General features: G+C 37.7%; 1 protein-coding gene across 1 annotated transcript in view; it reads right to left on the bottom strand.

The window, feature by feature from the left end:
• SMG1 (SMG1, nonsense mediated mRNA decay associated PI3K related kinase) overlaps positions 1–25539 on the bottom strand; it is an 88640-nt gene that overhangs the window by 39810 nt on the left and 23291 nt on the right. Inside the window, exons 14-31 of the mRNA XM_008050116.2 lie at positions 24310–24440; positions 23983–24144; positions 23422–23540; positions 22757–22844; positions 22563–22664; positions 21797–21937; positions 21087–21286; positions 20494–20690; positions 20160–20324; positions 18655–18809; positions 10067–10209; positions 9724–9925; positions 7049–7158; positions 6018–6165; positions 5498–5657; positions 4645–4765; positions 1064–1312; positions 459–743 (exon numbers count right to left, since the gene is read on the bottom strand). Of these exons, the coding sequence (XP_008048307.1) occupies positions 459–743; positions 1064–1312; positions 4645–4765; positions 5498–5657; positions 6018–6165; positions 7049–7158; positions 9724–9925; positions 10067–10209; positions 18655–18809; positions 20160–20324; positions 20494–20690; positions 21087–21286; positions 21797–21937; positions 22563–22664; positions 22757–22844; positions 23422–23540; positions 23983–24144; positions 24310–24440 (2878 nt within the window). The remainder of the gene's footprint in view (positions 1–458; positions 744–1063; positions 1313–4644; positions 4766–5497; positions 5658–6017; positions 6166–7048; positions 7159–9723; positions 9926–10066; positions 10210–18654; positions 18810–20159; positions 20325–20493; positions 20691–21086; positions 21287–21796; positions 21938–22562; positions 22665–22756; positions 22845–23421; positions 23541–23982; positions 24145–24309; positions 24441–25539) is intronic.

Below are 25539 nucleotides of genomic sequence, written 5' to 3'. Positions count from 1 at the left end.
CAACAAGCACTCAAACACTGATTGAATGAATCAACTACCCTATTTGCCGAGTATCTTTCTGTTACATGCACTAGTGTCAGAATGGAAAACTTGAATCTTTCTGCAGTTTCTGTGTTCCATCAATCAAGAGGAGCACAGGTTACTATTTTATATTTTGGTTGCTCCTTCTTGTGTGGAATGATATTTTAGAAACGGGGCAGACCACACTGCCAGCAAAAACATCTAAGTTGATGTTATGTCAGCTTGAATCTGGAAGGTTGGAAGTATGGTCTAGAAGCAGAGTTCAGTAACTTCCAAAATAGCATTAGATCCTAAATATGTTTTAGTGACTTCCAGGCAATATAATAGATTTTCATAGACATACTTTTTGTGGCAAGTTACAGCCACCATAACGTTGTAAACTGAAGATATAATGTCTAAATCAACATTTTAAAGCTAATAAAATAGAGGAACCCTACCTGTAGATTCACTTTCGATCCGAGGATACTCTTCTTCCATTGTATTAACAGATGGCAGTTCTATTAAAGTGAGTATATTTTTAGACAAAGTAGAAAGCCCCGTGAAGTTCTGCTGTTGTTGAGCTCTGTAAACCTGTTTCAGCTGTCCTGAAATCTCTTTCCATTCTGCCTGGATCCATTTAGCCAGTGTCAGAATTGACTTAGCAACTGCATATTCAGCTTTTGCAGACTTGCAGAAAGATATGGCACAAGAACTCAACATTTCCATTGCATGTGATGACTGGCCTACAGAAAACCAAAAATTCAGCACTTAGAGCCCTTACAAGCAAATGACTGACATTATTTCACTGTAAAATAGTGAACTTTTAAAAACATAAATTCAGTGATAATCATCTCTGGAGACATTCCTTACTTTAATACAATGTAACAAAATTATTCCAAAAGCACTGAGTTAGAATGATAAGTCAATTTTAGGACACAAATATTTTGCAACACCTAGAAATAATCAACTTTTCTGTTACCGTCTTTACACCACATACAGTAACATTCATATACAATATATGATTTATTATAATCATGTATAAACCATAATTCATTTTACTAACCTGCTGTATATAGTAGTTTGGTTTTTTCAATATCAAGTTCAGGCCCCCATTTTTCATCCACTTGACCTTGAGCTGATAGTTTTTTAAAATGCTGGACTAAATCCTGTGCAGTGGTGGTCTTTCCCAGCTGAACTTCACTGCACTGTGCCAGAAGTCTTGTTGCAAGTGACACATTCCCACGTTTTCTAGCAAATTTTGCTGCTGTTAGACCTAACTCCATCAGATGGCTTCTAATTGAGACTGTTTGTTCTGAAGAGAAGAAGACATTTCATTAGTCCCTGATTTGCCTAATCCAGATTGCAGGGAAACATGGCCAAAAAGTTCTTCCTCAACTATCCCTCTTTTTCCCCATATCCTAAAACAAAGATAAAGTGTCTTCAAATCCCTTGCAAGCTAGCATGGTGTTTGGCATACAATAAACAGTGTTTGTCAAATTAAATGTATACAAAGAAGTAGAGAAAAAAATCATCTGCTATAAGAAATTATCTTTTGAGTTTATGAATCTTTAATAAACAGCCTAGGCCCAAAGGGTGAGGAAAGCACTCCCACTTCTGGAAGTGCCCTCTGCCCTGTGACCATGCTGTTCCCTCCTAATTTTACTCCTGCCCTGTTGAAGAATCCATCTCAATCTCTTTCTCTTCCACTACCTATCCATTAAAACTGGTATTCTCCAGGCTCAGTCTCAGGCTCCCACTCTTCTCACTCTGTATACTCTCCCTGTATATTATCATTTGCTCTTGTAGCTTCAAGTACCATACAAGTGCTCATGGCTCTAGAATTTTTACCTCTAGTCCAGACCTGACAGCTCAGTTCCACCTGCCAACTGGTCACCTACATTCTAGGTATTTCAAGGGCACTTCAACTTGTCAATTATGTCAAGTGAAATTCATTTTCCACCACCCTCCAAACTTTTTACTCCCTTCTCCCAATTCCCCCTTCTCAAGGAAAGGCACACCAGAGCAAGTACTTGGCTGCCTGAGCACGTTTGGCAATCATCACAGGCTTTACTTTCAACTCTCATATCCTTTTCCTCATATCTGCCCCTACTGCTACTCTTAGCTACCTTTGTTAGCAGAGACTTTAGCCTCACTGGTTCCTTTTACCTCATTCTTATCCTTCTCTAATCCATTCTCCAGTTTGCAACTCAAGTCTTATTATACAAAGGTAAATCTGAGCATTTACCCTCCTTGCTTAAAACTGTTCAATGGTTCCCACTGCCTTTCTGACAAAGCCCAAATGCCCAAATACTGATGCCTTGTATTCCACTCCAATCTCAGTCTCATCCAGCTCCATCTCTTCCTACTCTCCCTTAGGCAAACTGAGTCATCAAAGAATCTTTCATTATTTTCTCTGGCATTCACACACGATGTTTTTTCTAACCAAATCAGCCTGCCTTCTTTCTCATCTCTACCCAACTCAAGGCTTAGCTTGAGTGTTACTTCCTCCCCAACTTCTTTTCTGACTCCTAGGTTTAAATCAGGTGCCCTTGCTTTATGTTCTTTTAGCACCATGCATATGTACTTCCATTCAACACATCATAGTGGTTCATCTTTGTTTGATGTCAGTTTTCCCTGCTAGAATCTGGAGTCCCCCAATCACCATTATATCCTAACATGGAACACAGTACCAGGCATAAAAGCACACTGGATCAACTTTTGTTGAATAAAAAAAAAAAAAATGAGGAGGAATGGAGTTCTGTCTCTCAATCTAATTATTAGGCTACTGGCTTTTTCTTCCCAATTTTAAAACTTGTTTGATATGGGAAGGGTTAGAAAGGAGATGATGGTACTTGCAAAAGTCCTATTACATGCCACACTCTGTGCTTGGACTTTTATATACCCTGTCTCCTCTCAATTTTAAATGTATGTCCACTCAAAGATTTACACATGAAGTTCATAGCAGCTTTATACTTAACAGGCCAATTTGAGGGGTGTAGGGGGAGAAATATATATATATATCTCTACCAAAGGATGAAGAAACAAATTGTCATATATACATACAGTGGAATACTACTCAATAATAAAAGAAGTGTATTCTAATAGTGTGTAAGCCTTACAAGAATCTCAAGAGTCAAGTAATCCCATATAACTGATAAACAGTACAGAAGTTTAATAATTTGCTCTAAAGTCCCTCAATTTGCAAATATTGGGCCCCAATGATCCAAACCCAGGTGTGGTTGGCAGTGAAGGGCCAGAAGAGTCATACTTCTAAGTAATCACCCCACAGTTCAAGTTTGTACCTAGGCAGTTAGCTTACTTAGCATGTAACACTCAAATTTACTCAGTAATATAAGTACCTACACCACATTGTTAACTAAAACTCAACAGCATTCTGGCAACTCTTCTACTTTGGAGCAATAAAATAAATTACTAGCATCCTTATTACATGACACAGAAACATTTATAAAAATTCTCTAGCTATACATCTGGAATGTTTAAAAGTTAACATTCACAGGCTGGGCTCAGTGGTGCAGCCTGTAAACCCAGCACTTTGAGAGACCGAGGTGAGTGGATTGCCTGAGCCTACAGGTTCAAGACCCACCCGGGCACTTGGCGAGACCTCATCTCTACAATAAATCAAAAATTAGCCGGGCGTGGTAGCATGCACCTATAGTTCCGGCTACTTGGAAGGCTGAGGCAGAAGGATCGCTGGAGTCAAGCAGGGCTAGGCTGCGGTGGGGCCAGGAGCGTGCCACTGCACTCCAGTCTGGGCGACAGAGTGAGACTCCAACTCAAAAAAAAAAAAAAAAAAGTTAACATTTACATTACATTTTATGTGACAGAGAACTTATGTTCAGAACACAAAAACAAATCTTATGACTTCATTAAAAATGGGTGAAAGATTTCAACAGATATTTGAAACCTAAGTGCATGGCCACTATGCAATGAAGATGCTCAACATCATTAATCATCAGGAAAACGTAAATAAAATCACAAGATGCTACAACACACCCACTCTAGAGGGCAAAATTTAAAAGACAATACCAAGAATGTAGAACGAATGGAATTTTCATAATACACCACAAGGAATGTAAAACGCACAACATTTTATAATAAACTGCCTTATTATTTTGGAAGTTAAGCCATGTGGCCCAACAATTTTAAATATATGTTCACTCAAAGACTTGTACATGAGGGTCATAGCAGCCTTATAGTTAACAATTTGGGGGAGGAGGGATATATATCTCTCTCTACCAAAGGATGAAGAGAGAAACAAATTGTCATATATACATACAATGGAAAGCTACTCAATAAAAGAAGTGTATTCTAATACGTGCAAATTGGATGATCCTCTTGCTAAGCAAGAGAAGCCAGACATAGGAAACACGTTCTGTGATTCCACTTATATGAAACTTTAGTAAAGACAAGTATAATCTTTAGAGAGAGAAAGCATATCAGTGACTATCTGGGACAGGGGCCAGTTAGGAGATGACTAAAGAGGCATAAGGGAACCTTTTGGGGTGAGACAAATATTCTTTATTTCTTGATTGTACTGGTAGTTATGTTAAAACTCAACAAACGGTACACTTAGGATGTGTAATTTATACTCAATAAAGCTTCTATTTTCAAAAAACTACTTACCTTTAATTTTCTCCAACAACTGATTCTGGTACATAGTATATCTTAATGCCTGCATCCATGGCCGCACATCATGCTGCTTACATGAACGTAAAGCTTCACTGAAGAGTGGAATAAGACAGTCCTGCCAGAGAAAGATTACTTAATGTACAGCAGATTCTTTATATGTTTGTAGATACAAGGCTAGTAAGTCCAGGACTCCAATATAGGCTGGCTACTTCAGATTTATTCCAGTTTTATCTATTAAACTATCCCCATCCATCATTTATCTTCTAATCACAAGAAGCTAGCACACTGTAAGAGGAAACCTTTGTTTTAGAGGAAACATTTTTTTCACAATATTAAGTATAATTTATCAATATACTTATCAATAAAGCACACTACAAAAAATAACCACAGCATATTTACTATAAAGCAGAAGCTAAACTGCAGAAAAACACTGAAACTATTCCTTTCTAACCAGATTCTCAAAGATTATAAATTCCTTCAGGAAAGCCCTATCTTTGGTTGAACTCTATCCTATTTGAGAGAGAGAAAGGAGGATCTCTGAGTCAAATCTAAAGTTTACATAATCTGTCAAAGGTAAATATCTTTCTGAACACCATACCCCCCCAAAAAAAAACTCCCAAAAACTGAGCAAGTAGTCACCCTTGAGAATACTTATCTTAGGTTCTTCCATCTGCCCCACACACTTCTCAAAATCAAGTCTGACTGAAAATGGCATGTTAGATTTCCAGATTTACTAGTTTGTCCAAGTACAAATGCTATTTTTAAAACTCAAAAAATAAGGTCTTTGTTCGATAGCAATGACCATTAATATTCATAAGAATACTCATAAAAATATACATATACATACCTCTGTTGAAAGTCGGTTAGAAACTGTGTTCTCCAAAGCAGATGAGCAATACAGCTGTAGGGTACTTAGAACTGGTAAGGACTGTGAAACTGTTAAAGTAGAAAGTCTCAGTGGCCCAACAGCTATGCGGGATGTTTGCTTCAAGTACTTTACCACGTTTCTGAAACAAAATACTTACTGTCAATTAATTACGGAAAGTTTCAACTTGTAATCACTAAAGGAACAAAGCAGTTGATAAGATGGTACCAAACTAGTACCCCAAGCTGAGGGGAGTAAGAGGAGCAGGCTGTTCTATAACAAAATGATACAACACATTTGCTTTGGAGGACTTGTACACTATTTTGTTTCAATCTCAGTATACGCCAGCGGCATTCACGTATCAAATGACCTTTACAATCAAAACAAGGGTTACTAGAGTATCAGTTCTAGGAACTGTCTCCTTGTAGCCCTCTCCTCCTCATGTACATTTTTCATATGATATATACATAAGGCACATTTACCTCTTTAAGATTAAACTTACTCAGTTATAGATTGCCACTTCTGATCTTGTTCAATATGGTTTAAAGCAGTTGCCAAACAAACAGAACTTCTCAACAACTGAACTTCAATGGATTTCTGAAGCTCCCTTGGATCTGGACTTAACATGTTAGGAAGAAGTTTTTTCATATCTACAAAAGTTAAATACATTTCATTAAGTTAATTTTTTACTGTACGAGAGTAATTTTGATATTTGACAGTATTATCACCAGTGACTATCATCTTTCATATTTAAGTTAGGGCAGTGAAACACTACAATTAAGCATTTTTAGATATATAAAAATAATTTCTTCATATAAAATTATGGTACCTCAAACCCCTAAAAATTACTTGCCTTCAAAGGCTCAAAAATCAGTAAGTCAATCTACGAGAGAGAGAGAGAGAGAGAGAGAGAGAGAGAGAGAGAGAGAGAGAATAAAGAGGGGAGAGAGAAGGGAGAGAGGGGAGAAAGGTGGGGGAAGAGGGAGGAGGAGGGAGAGAAAGTGGGCAAGGGAGAGGGAGAGGGAGAGAAAGTGGGGGAGAGAGAGGGGAAGAGGGAGGGAGAGGGGGAGGGGGAGGAGGAGGGGGATTGATCCAGACCTACATTAGCAAATTTTGTTGAATCTAGCAAATCAAGGTTAACACATATAATACTCATTAAATTTCATTATAGCATTTTTTAAAATGTTCTACTTGTGATAAATAACAATGAGCCACATCAAGATGAAAATCAAGAAAAACATTTAGTTTAAACACCACTTGGTACTTTTTGAAACAAAATGGTTACATAAATCACAAAATATTAATGTAGCCTCTTTTTTTTTTTTTTTAGTTTACTTAATTTTAACTGAACTGTCTCTCGTTGGCCAAATCAAATGTAAACAGGACAGCCCTAAATGTGTTGCTTCACACGGGACTCTGCCTCCAAATAAATATAAAACGATTTCCAGATTTTCCAGTAAAATATACTAAGTCAAACATTTTGAGCAACGTATCCATAAAAATAATTAACTTAAAAATTATTTTCTCAAGTACCTATTTTTTCTTTTGATCCTCCAGCCAGTAAATTGATATTTTCTCCTGGTAATAATTCTAACTGCTCAGTACATTCAACAAACTCTCCAGACTCAAAACTGCTTAGTGATCTGTAATTAAAATATTAGTTAGTTTGTATTACTCCTTAACCACCTTGCAGAGTCATTCCAAAAGTAAATTCTAAAAAAAACAGTACAGCACATAGCATTCTTCTGAAGACATTCCCTCCATGAGGATGCCACCATTTTTGTTTTATGTTGAAGATGTGACCACCATCCATCTTAATTAGCATTGAAATTGGGATGGGCAAATGAGAAAGTCACAATTACAGACATTTAGCTGAGCTTCCTCACCCCTCTGTCTCTTTCCTCTTTTGTGTTGTAGCCTGTTATTCTTAGGACCTGTCCAGCACACTGACCATAGACCTCTGCAGGGCAACTTCAATGCCCAGCTCTCTCCTTGCTGCTGTTGAACTCCCTGCATGGCCTCAACCCTCACCTACAGCACAAACCCCTGTGCAGCCTCTAAGCATCTCAATCTTGTATCTCAGTCTTGCCTTTTTTCACTGCTGCCATCTCTCCTGTTTTCTCTTTCCACCTGTTTCTCATCTTTCAAAGAATTTTTGCCTCTGTCTCCTAATTCATCTGAAAAATGATATAGTCCCGCAGCATGAATGCCAGGATGAGACGTCTCATCCTCCCAGTTCCACCACTGCTCTTTTCAAAGCCCTCACTCTGTCCCCACTCCTACAACAGCTACTCTCCAATCAGGAAGAAGACTTCCAGTCTCACTCTCTCTTTTCCATCTTTGCTTGTCACTTCCCTTACAACTCAGCCTGAAGTCAGCTCAGAAATATATATTACCTGACTTGTTCTTTATCTGCTTCTACATAGAACAACACAACCACTGGCTTCTCCAGGGAACCTTGATTACTGGGCACTGATGAACTACTGAGGTCTGGTGACCAACACATTTATCATGTCTGCCACCACAAGGACTTGAGTCCTCTCCAGTGAGAGGTTCCCCGTTTCCTCACTGTTCTACAATGCTGTAAGCTTTCAGCTAATAGCTAACTCCTCAGGATAAAACAAAAAAACACAGCCTTTAATTTCCTCTACCCTAATCTCCACTCTGCCATACACTCTCCAAACGCTATCTATATCCACCTTTAACTGCTTTCCTTGAAACACAGAAAAGGCGAGATCTAGTTAATCCTTCTATTTCTTCTATTTCTTCAACCTCTGCTTTCTAGCAGCTCCTTTCCTGTTGGCCTAAAAGAACACTTAATCTTCCCAACATCTAAAACACATACTGTTTTCCTCCTGCCATAGCTTCCTCTCCTTGACTTCAAGAAAAACCCAATGACCAAATAACTTACCTCACGCTTTTCACTTTCAAATTTCACTTTTTACCTCAGTATTATTCAGCCTGGCTTCTTCTCTGTCTCTCCACAAAACTTTTCTTCTTTATAATCCCTGAAGCATCTGACTACTCCTATCTGGAGTACTCCTATTTGCATCTTAAATATGTTTAAGATGGTCTCTGTGTTTTTACCTCAGTCAATAGTATCTTTTCTCCTCCCTCTACCACTGCCCCCATAAATTAATGGTCTCCATGCTTCTACACTTACCACTCACCTCCAGTCTGTTTACCACAGCAGAGTCAGATCACAGCAAATCTCTGTTCAAATCCCACGTGAGATTTTTCTATCTTATTAGGAGCTGATCCCTTTCTCAGTTTCCAGCTTCTTCTCTGCCCTCATATCCAATTATTCATGCTGCTCCAACCACACTGACCTCCAATCATTTCAGAACACTCCACACCCATCATTCTTTTTTTTTTTTTTTTTTGAGTTGGAGTCTCACTCTGTGGCCCAGACTGGAGTGCAGTGGCTGCTCCCGGCCACCGCAGCCTCGACCTGCTGGGCTCCTGCGATCCTTCCACCTCAGCTTTCCCCAAGTAGCTGGAACTACAGGCGGGTGCTACCACACGCGGCTAATTTTTTGATTTACTGTAGAGATGAGGTCTCTCCAAGTTGCCCAGGCAGGTTTCGAACCCGTGGGCTCAGGCAATTCACTCACCTCAGCCTCCCAAAGGCGCAGGATTACAGGCTGAGCCACTGAGCCCGGCTCACACCCATCATTCTTACATCAGGTCTGTTCCTCAAGTCTGTGCCCTAAGGGCATTCTGATGGGCATTCCTTGACCTTGTGTCTATCCCTTGCTAGAAGGTCAGCTTTAACTTTACCTGCTTTCCTTGAGGCTTAGAAAAGGTGAGGTCCAGTTAATCCTTCTAACACTATTCTTTATCCTGTTTCTTCAACCTGTGCTTTAAAGGGATAGAATCTGTGTGTTTTATGTACTGTTGTATCCCACTGCCTGGCATGTAGTGCATGCTCAAGAAGGAAGGATATCATAAAAATCTAATGCCCTTTATCTTCCCAGCCCAGCACTGTACATATTTTTGCCATTACACAAACACATTTCTCACTTCTAATGCTGGTTTCTTGGTGCAGTCATTTCTAAAACTTCAGTATTACTAGATATACAACTATTTCATATTAGTACATATGACTTTAATATTACTCTGCCACAGAGGAAGACTTCATAGTCATTGAAAATTTGTTTTAACTCGGTTGAGTATCATAATTTATAATTGGAAAATGAAAGCCTTACTTTATATAGTTGAAATCAGCTTTGAGGTTGAGGGAAGTACTGCTGGTACTTTTCTTCAAGTCATGAATAGCATTCTGCCATTCCTGTACGGCAGCCCAATCAGCAATCGAGATGTAGCACTCACATGCTTTATTTCCTAAATAATTTATAACCTCGGGGGAAGAGTCTGTTGGTTTGGACAGCACAGTTTTTCTGGATTCACCTGAATAAAAAAGTAAGAAGAGAGAGATTCAGAACAATTATATATATTTCAAGAGCACGGAAACCTAAAAACATACAATAAAATCATCAGTATAAAATATATGACTACAAGTTCTGCTTTTATTTAAATACAAATGCTTACCGTTCAGAGAATGTTTGGGGCTGGCACTGTTACGCCCAGCATTGGCCAGTGTGAGCACAGATTTGTCAAAACTGGAGATGCAGCAATCGACGCCTGTCATGGCACACAGGTGCTCCTGGTACTCCACAGAGGCCTTCTCAAACCTGAAACGCAAATTGAAACAGTCTTATTTTAAATACATGTATCTCACCCCCCCACACCTCAAAATAATGGTTAAAAAAATACACTGAGCTAAAACAGTGAATTAACTATTGGGAGAGTGGCTGAGGAGGTTAGATCGCTTCCTTACAACAAATGAAACTAAATTCAAAGATAGTTTACAAATGTAAAATAACAAGTGGATGGGTACACATTGTCATAGAAAAGGGAACAACAGACACTAGAGACTTCTAAAGGGAGAAGGGGGAGTAAGGGCTGAAAAACTGCCTATTGGGTACTATGTTCACTATTTATGTGATGGGTTCAATAGAAGCCCAGACCCCACCATTACACAATATACCCATGTAACAAAACTGCACATGTACCCTCTGAACCCAAAATTAAAAAAACAAAAATAACTAGTGGAAAATATTGATAAGTACCTGATGTCAGTGTGTAGAAAGGCAACACAGAATGTCAAATATAAGAAAAGAATCCATGAAGTAACAGATCTAACTGCATATTAAAGTCCAAAATGGAACATAAATATTAAAAACCAATCACAAATCAAGAAACTAGATAGCATCAACAAACTTAGTGTATAATAAAATCTCACAGATTAATAAAGGAAAGATTGAAAGGCCATGAAAAATCTATGTTTTGAAAAATCACAAGTAACCAATATATAGGGAAAGTTCTATTAGTCAGTAATAAATATAGTGACATAAATTACAAGAACTATTTCTGATGATGGTGGAGCAGAGTTCTTGTTTTTAGTGATTCTCAGTATTCACAAAGGTGAAGGGAAAGAGGTACCTTATCATTGGGGGGGATAAACTGCAACAATCTTTTCTGTTGAGTAACTTAGCAATAAAATATATCATAAGATTTATGGTCTATAGTCTTTATTCTAGTAAATCAACTTATAGGAATGGATTCAAAAAAGTAATCAGAAATATGAACAAGGTTTCAAATGCCATGGTGCATTAGAAATACTTAGATGCATCAGAATATTAAATTATGGCATACAAATATAACTCTCCATTAAGAACACGTAGCCTATTTAACATGGGAAAATATTTTATGAAAATACTGTTGAGTGGAAAAAGCAGTGTGCAAAACCATGTGCCTATGTACGCTGCTCTTTTGTAAAAAGGGGAGAAACCTATGTATGAAAGAAAAAAGAACTAAAAAAGCATATATACCAAAACTAACAGTTACTACAAGGAGATGAAATTATAAGCAGTTCTTCTTTTTTCTTCCATTCTTTCTTTTTTTTAGAGACAGAGTCTTACTCTGCTGCCTAGACTGGAGTGTGCAGTGGCACCATCATAGCTCACTACAGCCTCACTCCTGGGATCAAGTGATCCTCCCCACTCAGACTCCCAAGTACTGTTAGTACTACAGACATGTACCATTATACCTGACTAATTTTTTTTAAAATGTCTGTAGAGACAAAGGTTCTTGCTATGTTGTTCAGGCTGGTCTCAAGCAATCCTCCCACCTTGTCCTCCCAAAGTACTGGGATTACAGGCATGAGCCCTGTGTCCAGTCCTATGTAGAGTTCACAGGACTAATGAGCAAATGTTCGGGCAATAAAGGGTAATTTGTGCCAGACTCTGATGAAGAAGGTTCTCAATTAAGAATCAAGTTCAAAAGTATTTATAAAGATGGCAAAGGAGCAGGTTGATCCATGAGACTTTCTGTGAAACTGAGTGACCATAGGGACTTTTGATCTCCCCTGGTGCCTCCTGCTCCCGCTGCCAGCCTACTCTTTGGTCAACCGCGCAGGTCTGAGGGCTGACAGAAAATGGCCACTGCTCTATTCAACGCCGCAGCCGTCACCACCTCCAACGCCACTGGCCACATTGTTCTGCGGGCTAGAGGCCCTAGGTTCCAGGCACTGCACTGCTGACTCAGTCACCTCCACTGCTTCCTCCCGCAGTTGCTGCCCCATCAATTGGCTCTAGCTTCCAGTCATGGAGTTCTTTGCTCGCACTGCACTACGAAGACTGCACTGCTGAAGGCGCCACCTCTGCTGCTGCTCCTTCCCGCGGCTGCTCCCCCCTGCCCCCACCAGTGCCACAACGACCTGCAGCTACTGGCCATCCCACACTCAGTCCTCCCCTAGTTCAGCCCGGTGGCGGGTGGGTCAGAGAACAGTCCCCCAGCTCTGCCCAGCTCCACCTGCCTCTGGCTTCAGCTCTAAGGTAATAAAATCAAACTGGGAGAGACAGATACCCCTCCCCCATGCTAGATCAGACACAGCTCAGATTGAATGGCAGACTTATCAGGCAGCAAGCTGACTGAGCTTAGATCTGATAAACATCTCCCCCTGCAGCAGGCCCGGGGCATCAGATCCTACCAGCCTGCAAACGAGAACTAGAGATCAGAGCTGAAAGGACATTGGACTTAGAAGATTGAGCTAAGAGTGTGCTTGGGTCCCTTGTTTTTATTTTTTCTATTTGTATTCTTTGTATGTTTGTTTTACTTATCTTTGGTTTTTTTCCCTCTTTTTTCTCTTTACTGTTATTGATAGCATTTAAGTAGTAGCTTTGCCTTGTCAGTTTACTGATTTTTTTTTTTTATTCTTTAGACTTCATGCTTCTGTAAGGGAATAGTATCAGTAAGGAGGTTGATTGGCTTGTGTGTCTGTATGACTGTCTATATGCTTTGGTTTTTTTTTCTTACTCTTTTCTGTCTTTGTGTCTCTTTTCATTTATTAGTTGGTACGTTTGTCTGTTTTCCCTCTTACTCTTCTCACTCTCCACCTTCCTCTTCCTCCCCTCCCCTGTTCCATTCCTTTCCTTTCTCTTACTATATTTTGCTTTCAGGGAGTAAACCTATTCCCCCACTGCATGGACAGACTGCAAGGCAGTGGGAAGTAGCTTCCAGAATATTCATACACCTCTTGGTGGATACTGTGATCTGTAGGTAGATTTTGAATCACAGCCTCCCCCTCAAAACTGCAAATAAATTAAAAAAAAAAAACACAACCCTCAACCCATAGTCAAGCTCCAGAAGTAAACAAAGCTACAGGATTCATACAAGGAAGAATAGGAGATTAAGCAAACAGAAGTAAAAGCAACCCTGCCACCCCTGAAAACAAAATTAAAGAACAGGGGGTGGAAAAAGGGAAAAAGTGGGGAGGAAAATCTACACAAATGAAGAAAAACCAAAAGATAAATATAGGTCTCACACAGACCCCTGGGAGACCAGACACTGAGAAAACAGACTTCAGAATGCAAACAATGAAGAGCCCCCAGAATGACTGGTCACATACTACAAACCCAGACATCAAGATACTAACAGAGAGAATAAAAAGAATTGAGGAGAAACAAGAGGAAAATAGGAAGAGTTGGTAATGGAGATAACAGCACTAACGAATACTGTGACTGAAATAAATAACAAACTAATAAGCATGGAAAGCAAAATTAGCCAAGCAGAAGAATCTCAGAGCTTGAAGACCAAAATACAGAACTAACCCAAATTGTCCAAACCATAGAAAAGAAGCTTAAAAAGACAGAACAAAACCTTCAAGAGATGAGCAATTACTACAAGAGACCAAACCTAAGAGTAATTGAACTTTCTGAGGCAGAAAAAGAGACAGAGACATCCCTGGAACAAACATTCCATAAAATTATTCAAGAAAACTTCCTGCATCTCATCAGTGATACAAAAATTCAAACACAAGAGATTCAGAGAACCCCTGCAAGGCAACAAATGAGAAGACGGACTCCCAGACACATAATAATTTGCTTAAACGAAGTAGGTATGAAAGAAAAATCCAAAAGGTAGCAAGAGAAAGAGATCAGACTACATACCAATTGGAATAGCAGCAGATTTATCTACAAAAACCCTTCAGGCAAGGAGAGCTTGGAGCCCAATCTTCAGAGTCCTCAAAGATAGTCAATTTCAACCAAGAATAACCAACCCAGCTAATCTAAGCTTCATCAGTGAGGGAGAATTAAAATCTTTCCCAGACATTCAATCCCTAAAAACTTATGCTGCCTCCAGACCAGCCCTATAAGAAACACTTAAGAAAGTATTAAACACAGAAAAAAGGGGAAAAAGAACAACAACATTCTTCACAAGAGTGCAGGAAAAAGACAGAAAACACACACGAATCAACCCAAAATTCAAAAGAAAGACAGCAAACAAACAGGAACAACAACAACTCTATAAGAACCTCATGACAAGGATAAACTCTCACATTTCAATAATTAGCCTGAATGTGAATGGGCCAAATGCACCACTGAAAAGACACAGAATGGCAAAATGGATAAAATATCATGAGGCAACAATATATTGTCTCCAAGAGACTCATCTCACCAGAAAGGACACTCAAAGTAAAAGGATGGGAAGAAAACTTTCAGGCAAATGGAACATAAAAGAAAGCTGGAGTTGCAATTTTAATCTCAGACAAAATACCCTTTAAGCTATTAAAAATTTAAAAAGATGAAGGTCACTATATAATGATAAAAGGTTCAATACATCAAAAAGAAATATCCATCCTAAACATATATACACCCAACAAAGGAGCACCAAAGTTCATAAAGAAGCTTATATAGAAACTTAAAAGAGAGATTGACTCTAACACTATCATAGCTGGGGACTTTAATACCCCACTCACAACCCTGGACAGATCATCAAGACAAAAAATTAGCAAGGAGATCCGGAACCTCAATGAGACTCTTGAACAAATGGACCTAATTGATTCCTACAGAACACTCCACCCAAAGACCACAGAATATACATTCTACTCATCACCACATGGAACATACTCCAAGATTGACCATGTCATTGGCCATAAATCAAACATAAGCAAATTTCATAAGACTGAAATTTTGCCATGCACCTTCTCAGATCACACTAGAATAAAAATAAATATCAACACCAACAAAGTTCCAACAAAACCCACAAAGACATGGACACTAAACAGTATGATGCTAAGCACTCCTGGGTCAATGATGAAATCAAAACAGAGATTAAAAGGTACCTGGAAACAAATGAAAATGAAGAAACTTATCAAAACCTCTGGGATGCCATGAAATCAGTAGTAAGAGGAGAATTCATATTTTTACAAATACACATGAAGAAAGTGGAAAGATCACAAGTTCACAGCCTAACAAGTCACCTAAGAAAGCTAGAAATGCAAGACCACCAAAATCCTAACTTCAGCAGAAGAATCCAGATTACCAAAGTAAAAGCCCAAATCCAGGTCATAGAAGACAAAAAGATAATACAAAAAATAAACAAAACAAAAAGCTGGTTCTTTGACAAGATAAACAAGATAGATAGTCCCCTAGCCAGACTGATCAAGAAAAAGAAAGAAAAAGCCCAAATAAACTCAATCAGAAACACAAAAGATGAAGTCACAACTGACCCGGAAGAAATACAAAAGATTATCAGAGACTACTATGCACAATTGTATGGAAACAACTTGAAAATCTAAAGGAAATGGAGGACTTTCTGACATCACACAACCTCCCTAAGTTAAAACAAGAAGACACTGAGACCCTAAATAAACCAATAACAATCAAGGAAATTGATTATGTCATAAGAAAACTACCAAAAAAACCAAAGCTCTGGACCAGATGGCTTTCCAGCAGAATTCTACAAAACATACAAGGAGGAACCAATACCAATTCTATTGAAAGTATTCCAGGTGATTGAGAAAGATGGCATACTTCCTAAATCATTTTATGAAGCTAACATCCCATTGATACCCAAGCCAGGAAAAGACCCAATAAAGAAAGAGAACTATAGGCCAATATCTTTGATGAATATAGATGCTAAAATTCCCAAAAGGTTCCTAGCAAACTGGATTCAACAATACATCTCAAAAACCATCCATCACGACCAAGTAGGTTTCATCCCCGGGATGTAAGGCAGGTAAGGCAGGTTCAACATTCATAAGACCACAAACATAATTAAATACATCAACAGATGTAAAAGCAAAAACCACATGATTGATATCATTAGATGCAGAAAATGCTTTGATAAAATCCAGCACCCTTTCCTGATAAAAACCCTTAAACATCTAGGCATACGTGGAACATACCTCAAAACAGTAAAAGCCATCTACAAGAAACCCACAGCCAGCATACTCCTAAACAGACAAAAATTGGAAGAATTTCCACTAAAAACTGGAACAAGGCAAAGATGCCTACTCTCACCCCTCCTGTCCAACATAGTTTTGGAAGTCCTGATTAGAGCAATCAGAGAAGAGATGGCAATCAGGGGTATCCAGATAGGAAAAGAAGAAGTCAAGTTATCTCTCTTTGCAGATGACATTATTACATACCTTGAAAACCCAAGAGAATCTGCCAAAAACCTCCTGGCACTGATAAAGGACTTTGGCAAAGTCTCAGGGTATAAAATAAATGTACAAAAGACAATTGCATTTCTATACACCAATCGTAAACAAACAGAAACTCAAATTAAAAGCACAATTCTATTTACAATAGCCCCCCCCCGAAAGGAAATACCTTGGCATTTTCCTAACCAGAGACGTGAAAGACCTTTACAATGAAAACTACAAAAGAAATCAAAGAAATCAAAGGTGACACAAACAAGTGGAAAAATATTCCATGCTCATGGATTGGAAGAACCAACATTGTTAAGATGTCCATTTTACCTAAGGCAATCTACAGATTTAATGCAATACCCATCAAATTACAGACAACATTCTTATCAGACCTAGAAAAAACAATACAGGAATTCATATGGAAACATAAACAACCAAGAATAGCCAAAACAGTCCTCAGCAAAAAAAACAAAGCAGAAGGTATCACACTCCCAGACTTCAAACTATACTATAAAGCTACAATAATCAAAACAGACTGGTACTGGTACAAGAACAGGCATATAGACCAATGGAATAGAACTGAGATCCCAGAAGCAAAACTTCAATTTCTCAACCAACTCATCTTTGACAAAGCCTCCACCAAGCACTTCTGGGGAGAGGAGAACCTATTCAGTAAATGGTGCTGGGAAAACTGGCTGACCACATGCAGAAGATTGAACAGGACCCCTACCTAACCCCATACACAAAAATTAACTCTAAATGGATCACAGACCTAAATGTAAAACCTCAAACTGTAAGAATCTTTGAAAATGCAGGATCCACTCTTATGGAAGTTGGAACTGGCAACCAATTCCTGATCAAAACCCAAAGTACCCAGGCCATAAGAGATAAGATACACAAGTGGGACCTCATTAAACTGACAAGCTTCTGCAAAGGCAAAGAAATGATCAAGAGAGCAGGGAGACAACCCAGAGACTGGAAAAAAATCATGTCTGACAAAGGATCTAAAAGGAACTCAAACGTGCTGAAAAGAAAAAAACAAACAGCCCCATTACAAAGTGGGCTACAGATATGAATAGACACTTCTCAAAAAAAAAAAACATACGAACAGCCAACAGACACATGAAAAAATGTTCAGCCTCACTAGTCATCCAGGAGATGCAAATTAAAACTACATTGAGATACCACCTAACTCCAGTCAGAATGGCCATCATCAATAACTCAAAAAATAACAGGTGCTGGAAAAGATGTGGCAAAAAGGGAACACTTCTACACTGTTGGTGGGAATGTAAACTAGTACAGCCTCTGTGGAAATCAATGTGGCGATTCCTAAAACTTCTAAAAATTGACTTTTATATGATCCTGCAATTCCCCTACTGGGAATATACCCGGAAGAACTCAGATCACTCTATAAAAAAGATACCTGCACACGTATATTTATCACAGCATTGTTCACAATAGCAAGAACATGGAACCAACCGTGTTGCCCATCAAAAGAGGACTGGATTAAAAAAATGTGGTACATATACACAATGGAATATTACTCAGCCATAAAGAAGAACAAAATCATGAACTTTGCAGCAATGTGGATGAAATCAGAGCTTATAATACTGAATGATCTCTCACAGAAACAAAGAAATGAGTATCACATGTTCTCACTCATAAGTGGACCTTAAATACCTACGCATTACTGTAGGAAAGGGATTGAAAGTAGCAGGAAACTGTGGTGAGGGGGGTGGAGGATGGGTAGCTGGGATTGACAGTAGTAGATATCCACCTGGGGAAGGGGAGCACACCTCATCAATAAGGGTACCTGCACAATGAACATTTGTATACCTAACTCTGAATTGTACCCCACAATTTCAAAATAAAAATTAAAAGAGAGAAAAAAAGTATTTATAAAACAAATAATTGCTATAATCTTGTTATGATTTCCTACTAATTCCTAAGTAAGAAAATCAAGTACTGCTACTAATTCAAGAAAAGACTAAAGATGCCTCCTGGTAAAGTGACTTGTAGCAGGCTTCCATTGCTAAAATTGAATAAAGCTGTTTTAACATTTAACTACAATGTCAGTGAGTAATACAAAGGATTTAAACACAGAGTAATCCTATTACCCATTTCCTTCCTTCCAACTCACCTCCCTTCAGCCTGTTGGGCTACTGAGTTAATCCAGAGAAGATTTTTTCCAACAACAGAAGATGACCAGACAGCAATTCCCTGTATAGCTTCAGGACAATGAAGTTCACACAGTGCTTCTACCACCATCATGATGGTTACTTCCAATTCATTTCCCTGAAAATGGCATTCAGAAAAATTAATTACAGAAACCAATACCATTAAAGTTCAAATCCCTACTAAACTTAACGAATAAATAAATGAGCTATTCATCACAGTCTAAATCTACTTAAAAGTCAAATGTTTTTAACAATCATCTTCACAATATTTAGCTTAGCATTCTTAAAAATATTATTTACATGAAATAGCCACATCTGGGCACAGTGGCTCAAGCCTATCAAGGTGAAAGGATTGCCTGAATTCAAGGGTTCAAGACCAGCCTGAGCAACATGGTGAGACCTCATCTCTACAATAAATCAAAAATTAGCCAGGTATGGTGGCACATGCTTGTAGTTCCAGCTACTCGGAAGCCTGAGACCAGCAGATCAAGGCTATGGTGGCCATGAGCATACCACTACACTCCAGCCTGGGCAACAGAGTGAGACTCCCGACTCAAAAAAAAAAAAAAAAAAAAGCCACAAAAGGTGACTAACAGAACCTTAGCAGAAGGGTGTTAGTCTCTGCCCTTGAAGTTACTCAAACATTTGGCCTGTAGCCTCTGTAGAAATAATTCATGGCGTTTTTGCCTTTGTCTTTTTCTAAAAGCAAAAATTAAATATAAATATGAATTAGACTAGGCATGGTGGATCAGGCCTGTAATCTCAACACATTGGGAGGCTGAGGCAGGAGAATCACTAGAGCCCAGGAGTTTAAGACAAGCCTAGGTAGCCCAGTGAGACCTCATCTCTACAAAAATAAAAATAAATCAGCCAGGTATGGGAGCGTGCACCTGTAGTCCCAGCTATTCAGGATGCTGAGACGGGAGGATCATTTGAGTCTAGGAGTTTGAGACTGCTGTGAGCCAGGATTGCGTCACACACTCCAGTCTTGGCTACAGAGTGAAACCCTGTCTCCAAAAAAAAAAAAAAAAAGGAAAAAGAAAAAGAAAAAAAAAATAACACAAATTAAAGAATGATTAACTTTATGCCTCTAAATATTGCTTATTATCTTGATTGATAAACACTTTATTTTGGATTCCATTTATTAACTGTGAACCTATTTACCAGCTAGGAATTACTCAAGCATTTTTTTCATACATTATATAAATTATTTCTTCCATAACCAAATTTCTTAAAATTATCTTTAAAATTCTAGACTTTAAACATAAGAAATGTACATTTTTAACATGTTCTATGTAGTAAACACAAATGCTTGGGCAGTTGCTGCGTCTACAAAATGTGAGACCAAAAGATCTGAAAATGAATCCATTTTAACTTATTTTATCCATAGATTAAATCATACCAAGTAATTAAACCCATGTTTTTCTAAATAACAAGATTAAAATGAATTCCAAACACATCAGTTTACCTGAGATAGGTTAGTCGTTTTCATCTCTGTAAGCAAGTCAAAGCCATGTCTCACTGTCACTGCAGGCTGGCCTGCCAACAATCCCACCCTCATGATGGAGAGTCGGATCCGGGTCAACCAATCTTGACAAGTTTGGCGATTGGTATAGAAAAAAGTCCTAATGACCTTTAGAATAAAGGGAATGAAAAGCTCAGGACTAGTTCAATTTATAGGTATAAATGTCACAAATACATAAAAACCAAATATAAAAGTCCACTGTAATTTCAGCTCTGCACATGCTGTCAGGTTTGACTATGAAATTGCTACAAAGCAACACTACCCCACTGAAACCAACCTTGGGAGGTGAGGTTAATGCATTAGCACATCCCTCATATGCATTATACATTAATTTCTCCAGATTTTCCAGATACTGCAGAAGAAGAACAAGTCTAAGTTGGTTGCTACCATGGCCTTCATCATTGTCTGCAGTTGTCCACTGACTGACATCCTGATCAGGGTTTAATGTGTGAGCTGCAAGACTTCTAATGATACCTGAAAGCAAGGATGGACATTCTAAATTTTTAAAATCTTTGAAGATTCTAGAATAAATGTGAATTTATTTCGCAAATCCAAGTCCCCTCTGTCTTATCAAGTACCTTCTGTCTATTTATCATTGAAAAGCAAAAATAGCCCAGTATGATCTTTCCTTTTAGGGAAGAAAATGTTTTCTCCACACAAATCCTAAGTTTTTAAACAAAACCAAACAACCACACTGCCAATGCAGTTAATTCAATAAAAGCGTATTCTAACAAACATATCTAAAATGTACTGATTTTTTTTATCATATAGTCTCACATCTTTATTTTAACAAAGGTAAGAAAAACATTATTTGTTAACAAGACTTTGAAATTTACATTATGAAATTTGAAGAAGCACAAAGTCGGTTACCTTCAATTGTCTGAAAGGTATCTTGAGCTCTACCCAGTGGGGTTCTCAACTTAGAAAGGACAGTGAATTGTGCTGCTTCCCAAATAGCCCACTGCCAAAGGACAGCATCTGTCTTAAGAAGATTTCGGGGAATTGTTGACTGGTCACGCTTATCCAGTCTCTGGCAACTGTAGAACAATCTTTCTAACCAATTGTCCTTCCTGGGAAAAGTAGTTTCATATTTAAAAGACAATGACAACTTCATTTTAATAATCACAAGAAAACTATAAGGGGAATATAATTTTTCCTACAAACCTATGAAATTGAGAAGCACTATAACCCCACCACTCTTTTTGCAGTCTTTTACAAATAAAACAGGATAGGGTATAGTATGAATGGATTATTAATCTGGCTGTCAGGATAAAACAACGCAAATAAGCATTTCTAGAATATCTCCACCCAGAACTCCCACCTCCAAAGAGTTAATGATATAAGATTAGTTAACTGTCAGCCACATTTCACTACACAATTTCAAAAACCATTTTTGTTTCTACAGACACCATCCTCAAAGCAATTTTCCTATTGATAAAAACTAAAATAACCCATTTGAGAAGAATGTTGCTTTACTACTCCACCACCCCTGAACATATTTTCTCCTCAAAACTGGGTGTAAGGTCAAGACACTCTTAAAAGTACTTTTCCCAGATAAAATAGTCAAAGAAATGCCTTACCCTGTTCTATGAGAGTTCCCATACAAAATAAAACTAATAACATCAGAGAAATCTTGTGGGTGGAATGTGTTACTTGGTGCTTTACTCATGTGACTTCTTAATGCTAAAGAAATTTCCTGAATTTCTGTGTGATTGTTATTGCTGTAGACAGAAAATAAAGTCACTGTTATGCAAAATGTTTTAGTTAAAAGGTTAGCACACACTGTATATGGGTTATTTCCTTGTTAACTTATTGGATATAAAAATATGATAAAATCAAGAATTTAAAATGGATACAAATATGTTATTAAACTTCAGAATTTTAGATTTTTTTTTTTTTAATGTCAGATAGGAAATGTGCTGACATCATAACAGGGTTTGCAGGAGGCATGTCTCATGTGAGCATGAAACCCCAATCATCATGCTTATGAACTACAAAGGGATCAGTTTTAGCTTCTTAAAGCTCCCAAATCAACTTAATCAAAGACAATAAAAGATTACAGTTTAGTTGTTAAAATATCTAAACTACTAAGAAATACATTTTGGCACGATATGAATTATTCTATACTAATTATTGTGAGCTTACAGAGTTTATAAAATTTATTTTTGTTATTTTCTTCTAGACCCCCAAATTTTGATCAGTTGACACCACTTCAATCACTGAGAAGCAGTGCCACACCAGACATGACAATCATGCACTTAATAGGTGATTTGTCTTTTACTAAACTAGATGATTAATAGGCAGTAAAAACATAATGGGATGTCTGTCTCAAAACAACTGTTATACCTTAGGACAACATCTAAAGGAATTGATTTCAACAGCTTTCCAAATGCTTGCCGAATACGAGTTCCACTGTGGACTAGCTGAACACGGCAAACATCAACACACCTATAAAAAAATGCAAGAGATAAAGCAGGTATACTAAAATTTCCACGTTATTAGGACCAGAGTTAAAACACCTGACCTTGAGGTGTCCATACCTCTGTAAAAGATCATCTGGCAAGGAAGAGGACAGAGCATGTAGGCTGCTGCATGCTTGCAGACATATATTCACATCTTCAACAAGAGCTGTTAAAAATTAAAAGATAGTTACTTTCAGCATGCCAAAAGAAATTATATGCCAGTTTATCAACTTTTCTGATCCCATTCATTCATTCAACAAACAATGATAGCTTATTTTTTTAAATGGTAAGAAATAAATTTAGAAAACAAACAGTGAGTGTCTACTATGGACTAGGCACCGTTTTTGCCTGTAACCCTCACTGACTGTCAAATCTAGGGAAATGATACATTCAACAAAACCCACTTCAAGTAAGTGACAGTCTTTACACAAACCTTTATCTAAGGGAAATTTTTTTTTAAACCAGATTTCTGATGGGCCACAGGAATTTTGTTGCTTGAGGGAAAATTTAAAGCCATGTGAAATGTATCAATATTCACATAAGCTTTAAAATGTGACAAGCACTTTAAAAACCTTACTTTTCAAATACTAAGAATAAAAAAAAATTAAGACATTGTGTATCTGTCATTAAAATGGGAATTAAACATCTTCAGGCCAGGAAAAGTCCTCAAGTGACTACATTCTCCCATAACCAAAGATCCTTTTAAGCATTGATAAGTAAAATAAAAAACCTGAGTGTCTTACTATTGGCTAAAAGACCTTTGCAAAATTTATGGAAAGACGGAAGAGAGAATAAAGGTGCATATGTTTCAGACTTCTTCATTAAAACTGCCACTTCCAAAGCCCAAGTCATTAACAGTTTCCTGAAACACAAAATGTACAGGTGATTTTACATTTTTTTTTTAAAAAGCAACTTTAAGGCCTATTCTTACATTAGTTTTCCTTTGGTTTTTCAAACATCTCAAACAGTAAGAAAAAAATGAAACTACAGAAATTCCTTTGTCAAAATGGCTGCATGCCTTTTAAGCAAATCTTCTCAAAGTAGCATAAACTATATAGCAAAGAATATACAAAAACTCTATAGATGCATTTTTCTATAAAACACTGGGGTGGAAGCATTGACATTTGTCATGTAATTCTTTTCAGAAAGAACAAAAGCCTAGAGTCAGTAATAAAATCAAATTACAAAGTGTTTCACAATGAAGAAGCAACTCTACATCTGTAATCCGTATTTCTTATTCTCAAATTATAAAGGCAAATTATTAAAGTAAGGAGCAGTTAGTTTATAAAATAACACTTAATTACCTCGTGTCCTGGTTAAGGTTATCTTTCTTAAGCAATATTCCCAGAAGATTTAATATAATCGAGAAATGTTTCTTTGTAGCTGTGGTTACAGTACTAATCACGGCTCCATCAAACAAAGAAGGAGAGGAAGAACTAAGACTACTAGATATAAAGTGATCATGCCTGAAAGACAAGTACAGATATCGTTACATCTTAATCAAAAAGATAAAGAAAGTCCCAAGTTAAAACAACACATATTTTTAAAAATTACACATTAAAGAACTTTCTCCCCCTCTCCTTTAAAATAGTAAAACTTTTTTTCTTAAGAAAAATATGTCAATACAGTACCTGGTACAATGAGAATACAACGTGTAGAGCACGGCATACTGAATGGCAGGGAAGTGAACCGCCAGGTCACTGTGCACAATCATGAGATTCTTACTCAGAAGTGCAAAGACAGTTGGAGACAGCGCCCACATCTGATGATGTATAAAAGAAAGCAGGTTTATGTTTTCTCCAAGATATGCATAAGCATACAAAGAGTTCATCTTTCAAAATAAGGGTGTCGAAGCATTTTTTGAATTAAAATCACAAAATTTAATTTGGAAACAATCTAATACACTAAACCTGGGGTCTTTGGCAAACACTTTTCATGGCAAGTCAGTAAATACCCTTGGCTTTGCACGCCATACGGTATCTCTGTTGCAGTATGGCAACTTCTCAACTTTGCCACTGTTTTGAGTCAACAGCCATAGACAAAACACAGGAATTAGAGTGGCTATGCTCCAATAAAAGTTTTGTTGCAAAAATAGGTGGCAGTGTGGTTGGTAATGGTTGCACAACTATGTGAGCACACTAAAACCCACTGAATTTTATACTTTAAATAGAATTGCACAGCATGTGAATTATATCTCAATACAGCTGTTTAAAATAACAAAACACAGGTGCTGGGCTGCACTTGACTCAGACCAGTTTGCTGGTCTTTCATCTAAACAAACCCTTTTGTACCTTTTGGTGTAGTAGACTGCATTTTCTCAATTTCCCATATACCACAATGGCAAGATACCCCAACCAATAAGAAAAAAGAAAAAAAGCCACTCCAAGCCTTTTCCATAGTTCCCTTTTCCTTTCTACTACTGAGATAATCCATTCCACCTGACTGCCCACCCCCATCTCCTCTCTCTCCTTCCAAAGTACAGGATACAAACATCCTCACATGTATATATAACGTGAAATTCTCAAAAATCAAATTTTTGTGTATAAAGAAGTGAAAAGTTCAAACATAAACCATAACTAGCAACAAGGGAGGAAGCAGCTATGAAATGATATGATACAATCTGATTAAACAATATGGAGCACATGCAAGCAAAATATCAGGTTCTGACTTTTCCCTCTTCTCTTCAAATCTTTATCCCTAATGACATCCCATTACTTTCTATTAAAAATGTTTTTAACCCTTTATGGTCCAATAGGAGGGAGAACTATACAAGCCATAAGCAATAATTACTCATCAAAAGCAGGGCCACCTCAAATTTCTTAAAGGGAAAAAAAAAATCTTTATTCTTGTTCTAAAAGAAA

Source organism: Carlito syrichta, unplaced genomic scaffold (assembly GCF_000164805.1).
Source record: "Carlito syrichta isolate Samal-C Ts95f unplaced genomic scaffold, Tarsius_syrichta-2.0.1 Scaffold142996, whole genome shotgun sequence".
Lineage (NCBI taxonomy): Eukaryota > Metazoa > Chordata > Mammalia > Primates > Tarsiidae > Carlito > Carlito syrichta.
Note: the sequence above shows the minus strand (reverse complement) of the source record. Positions and strands in the feature narration are given on the sequence as shown.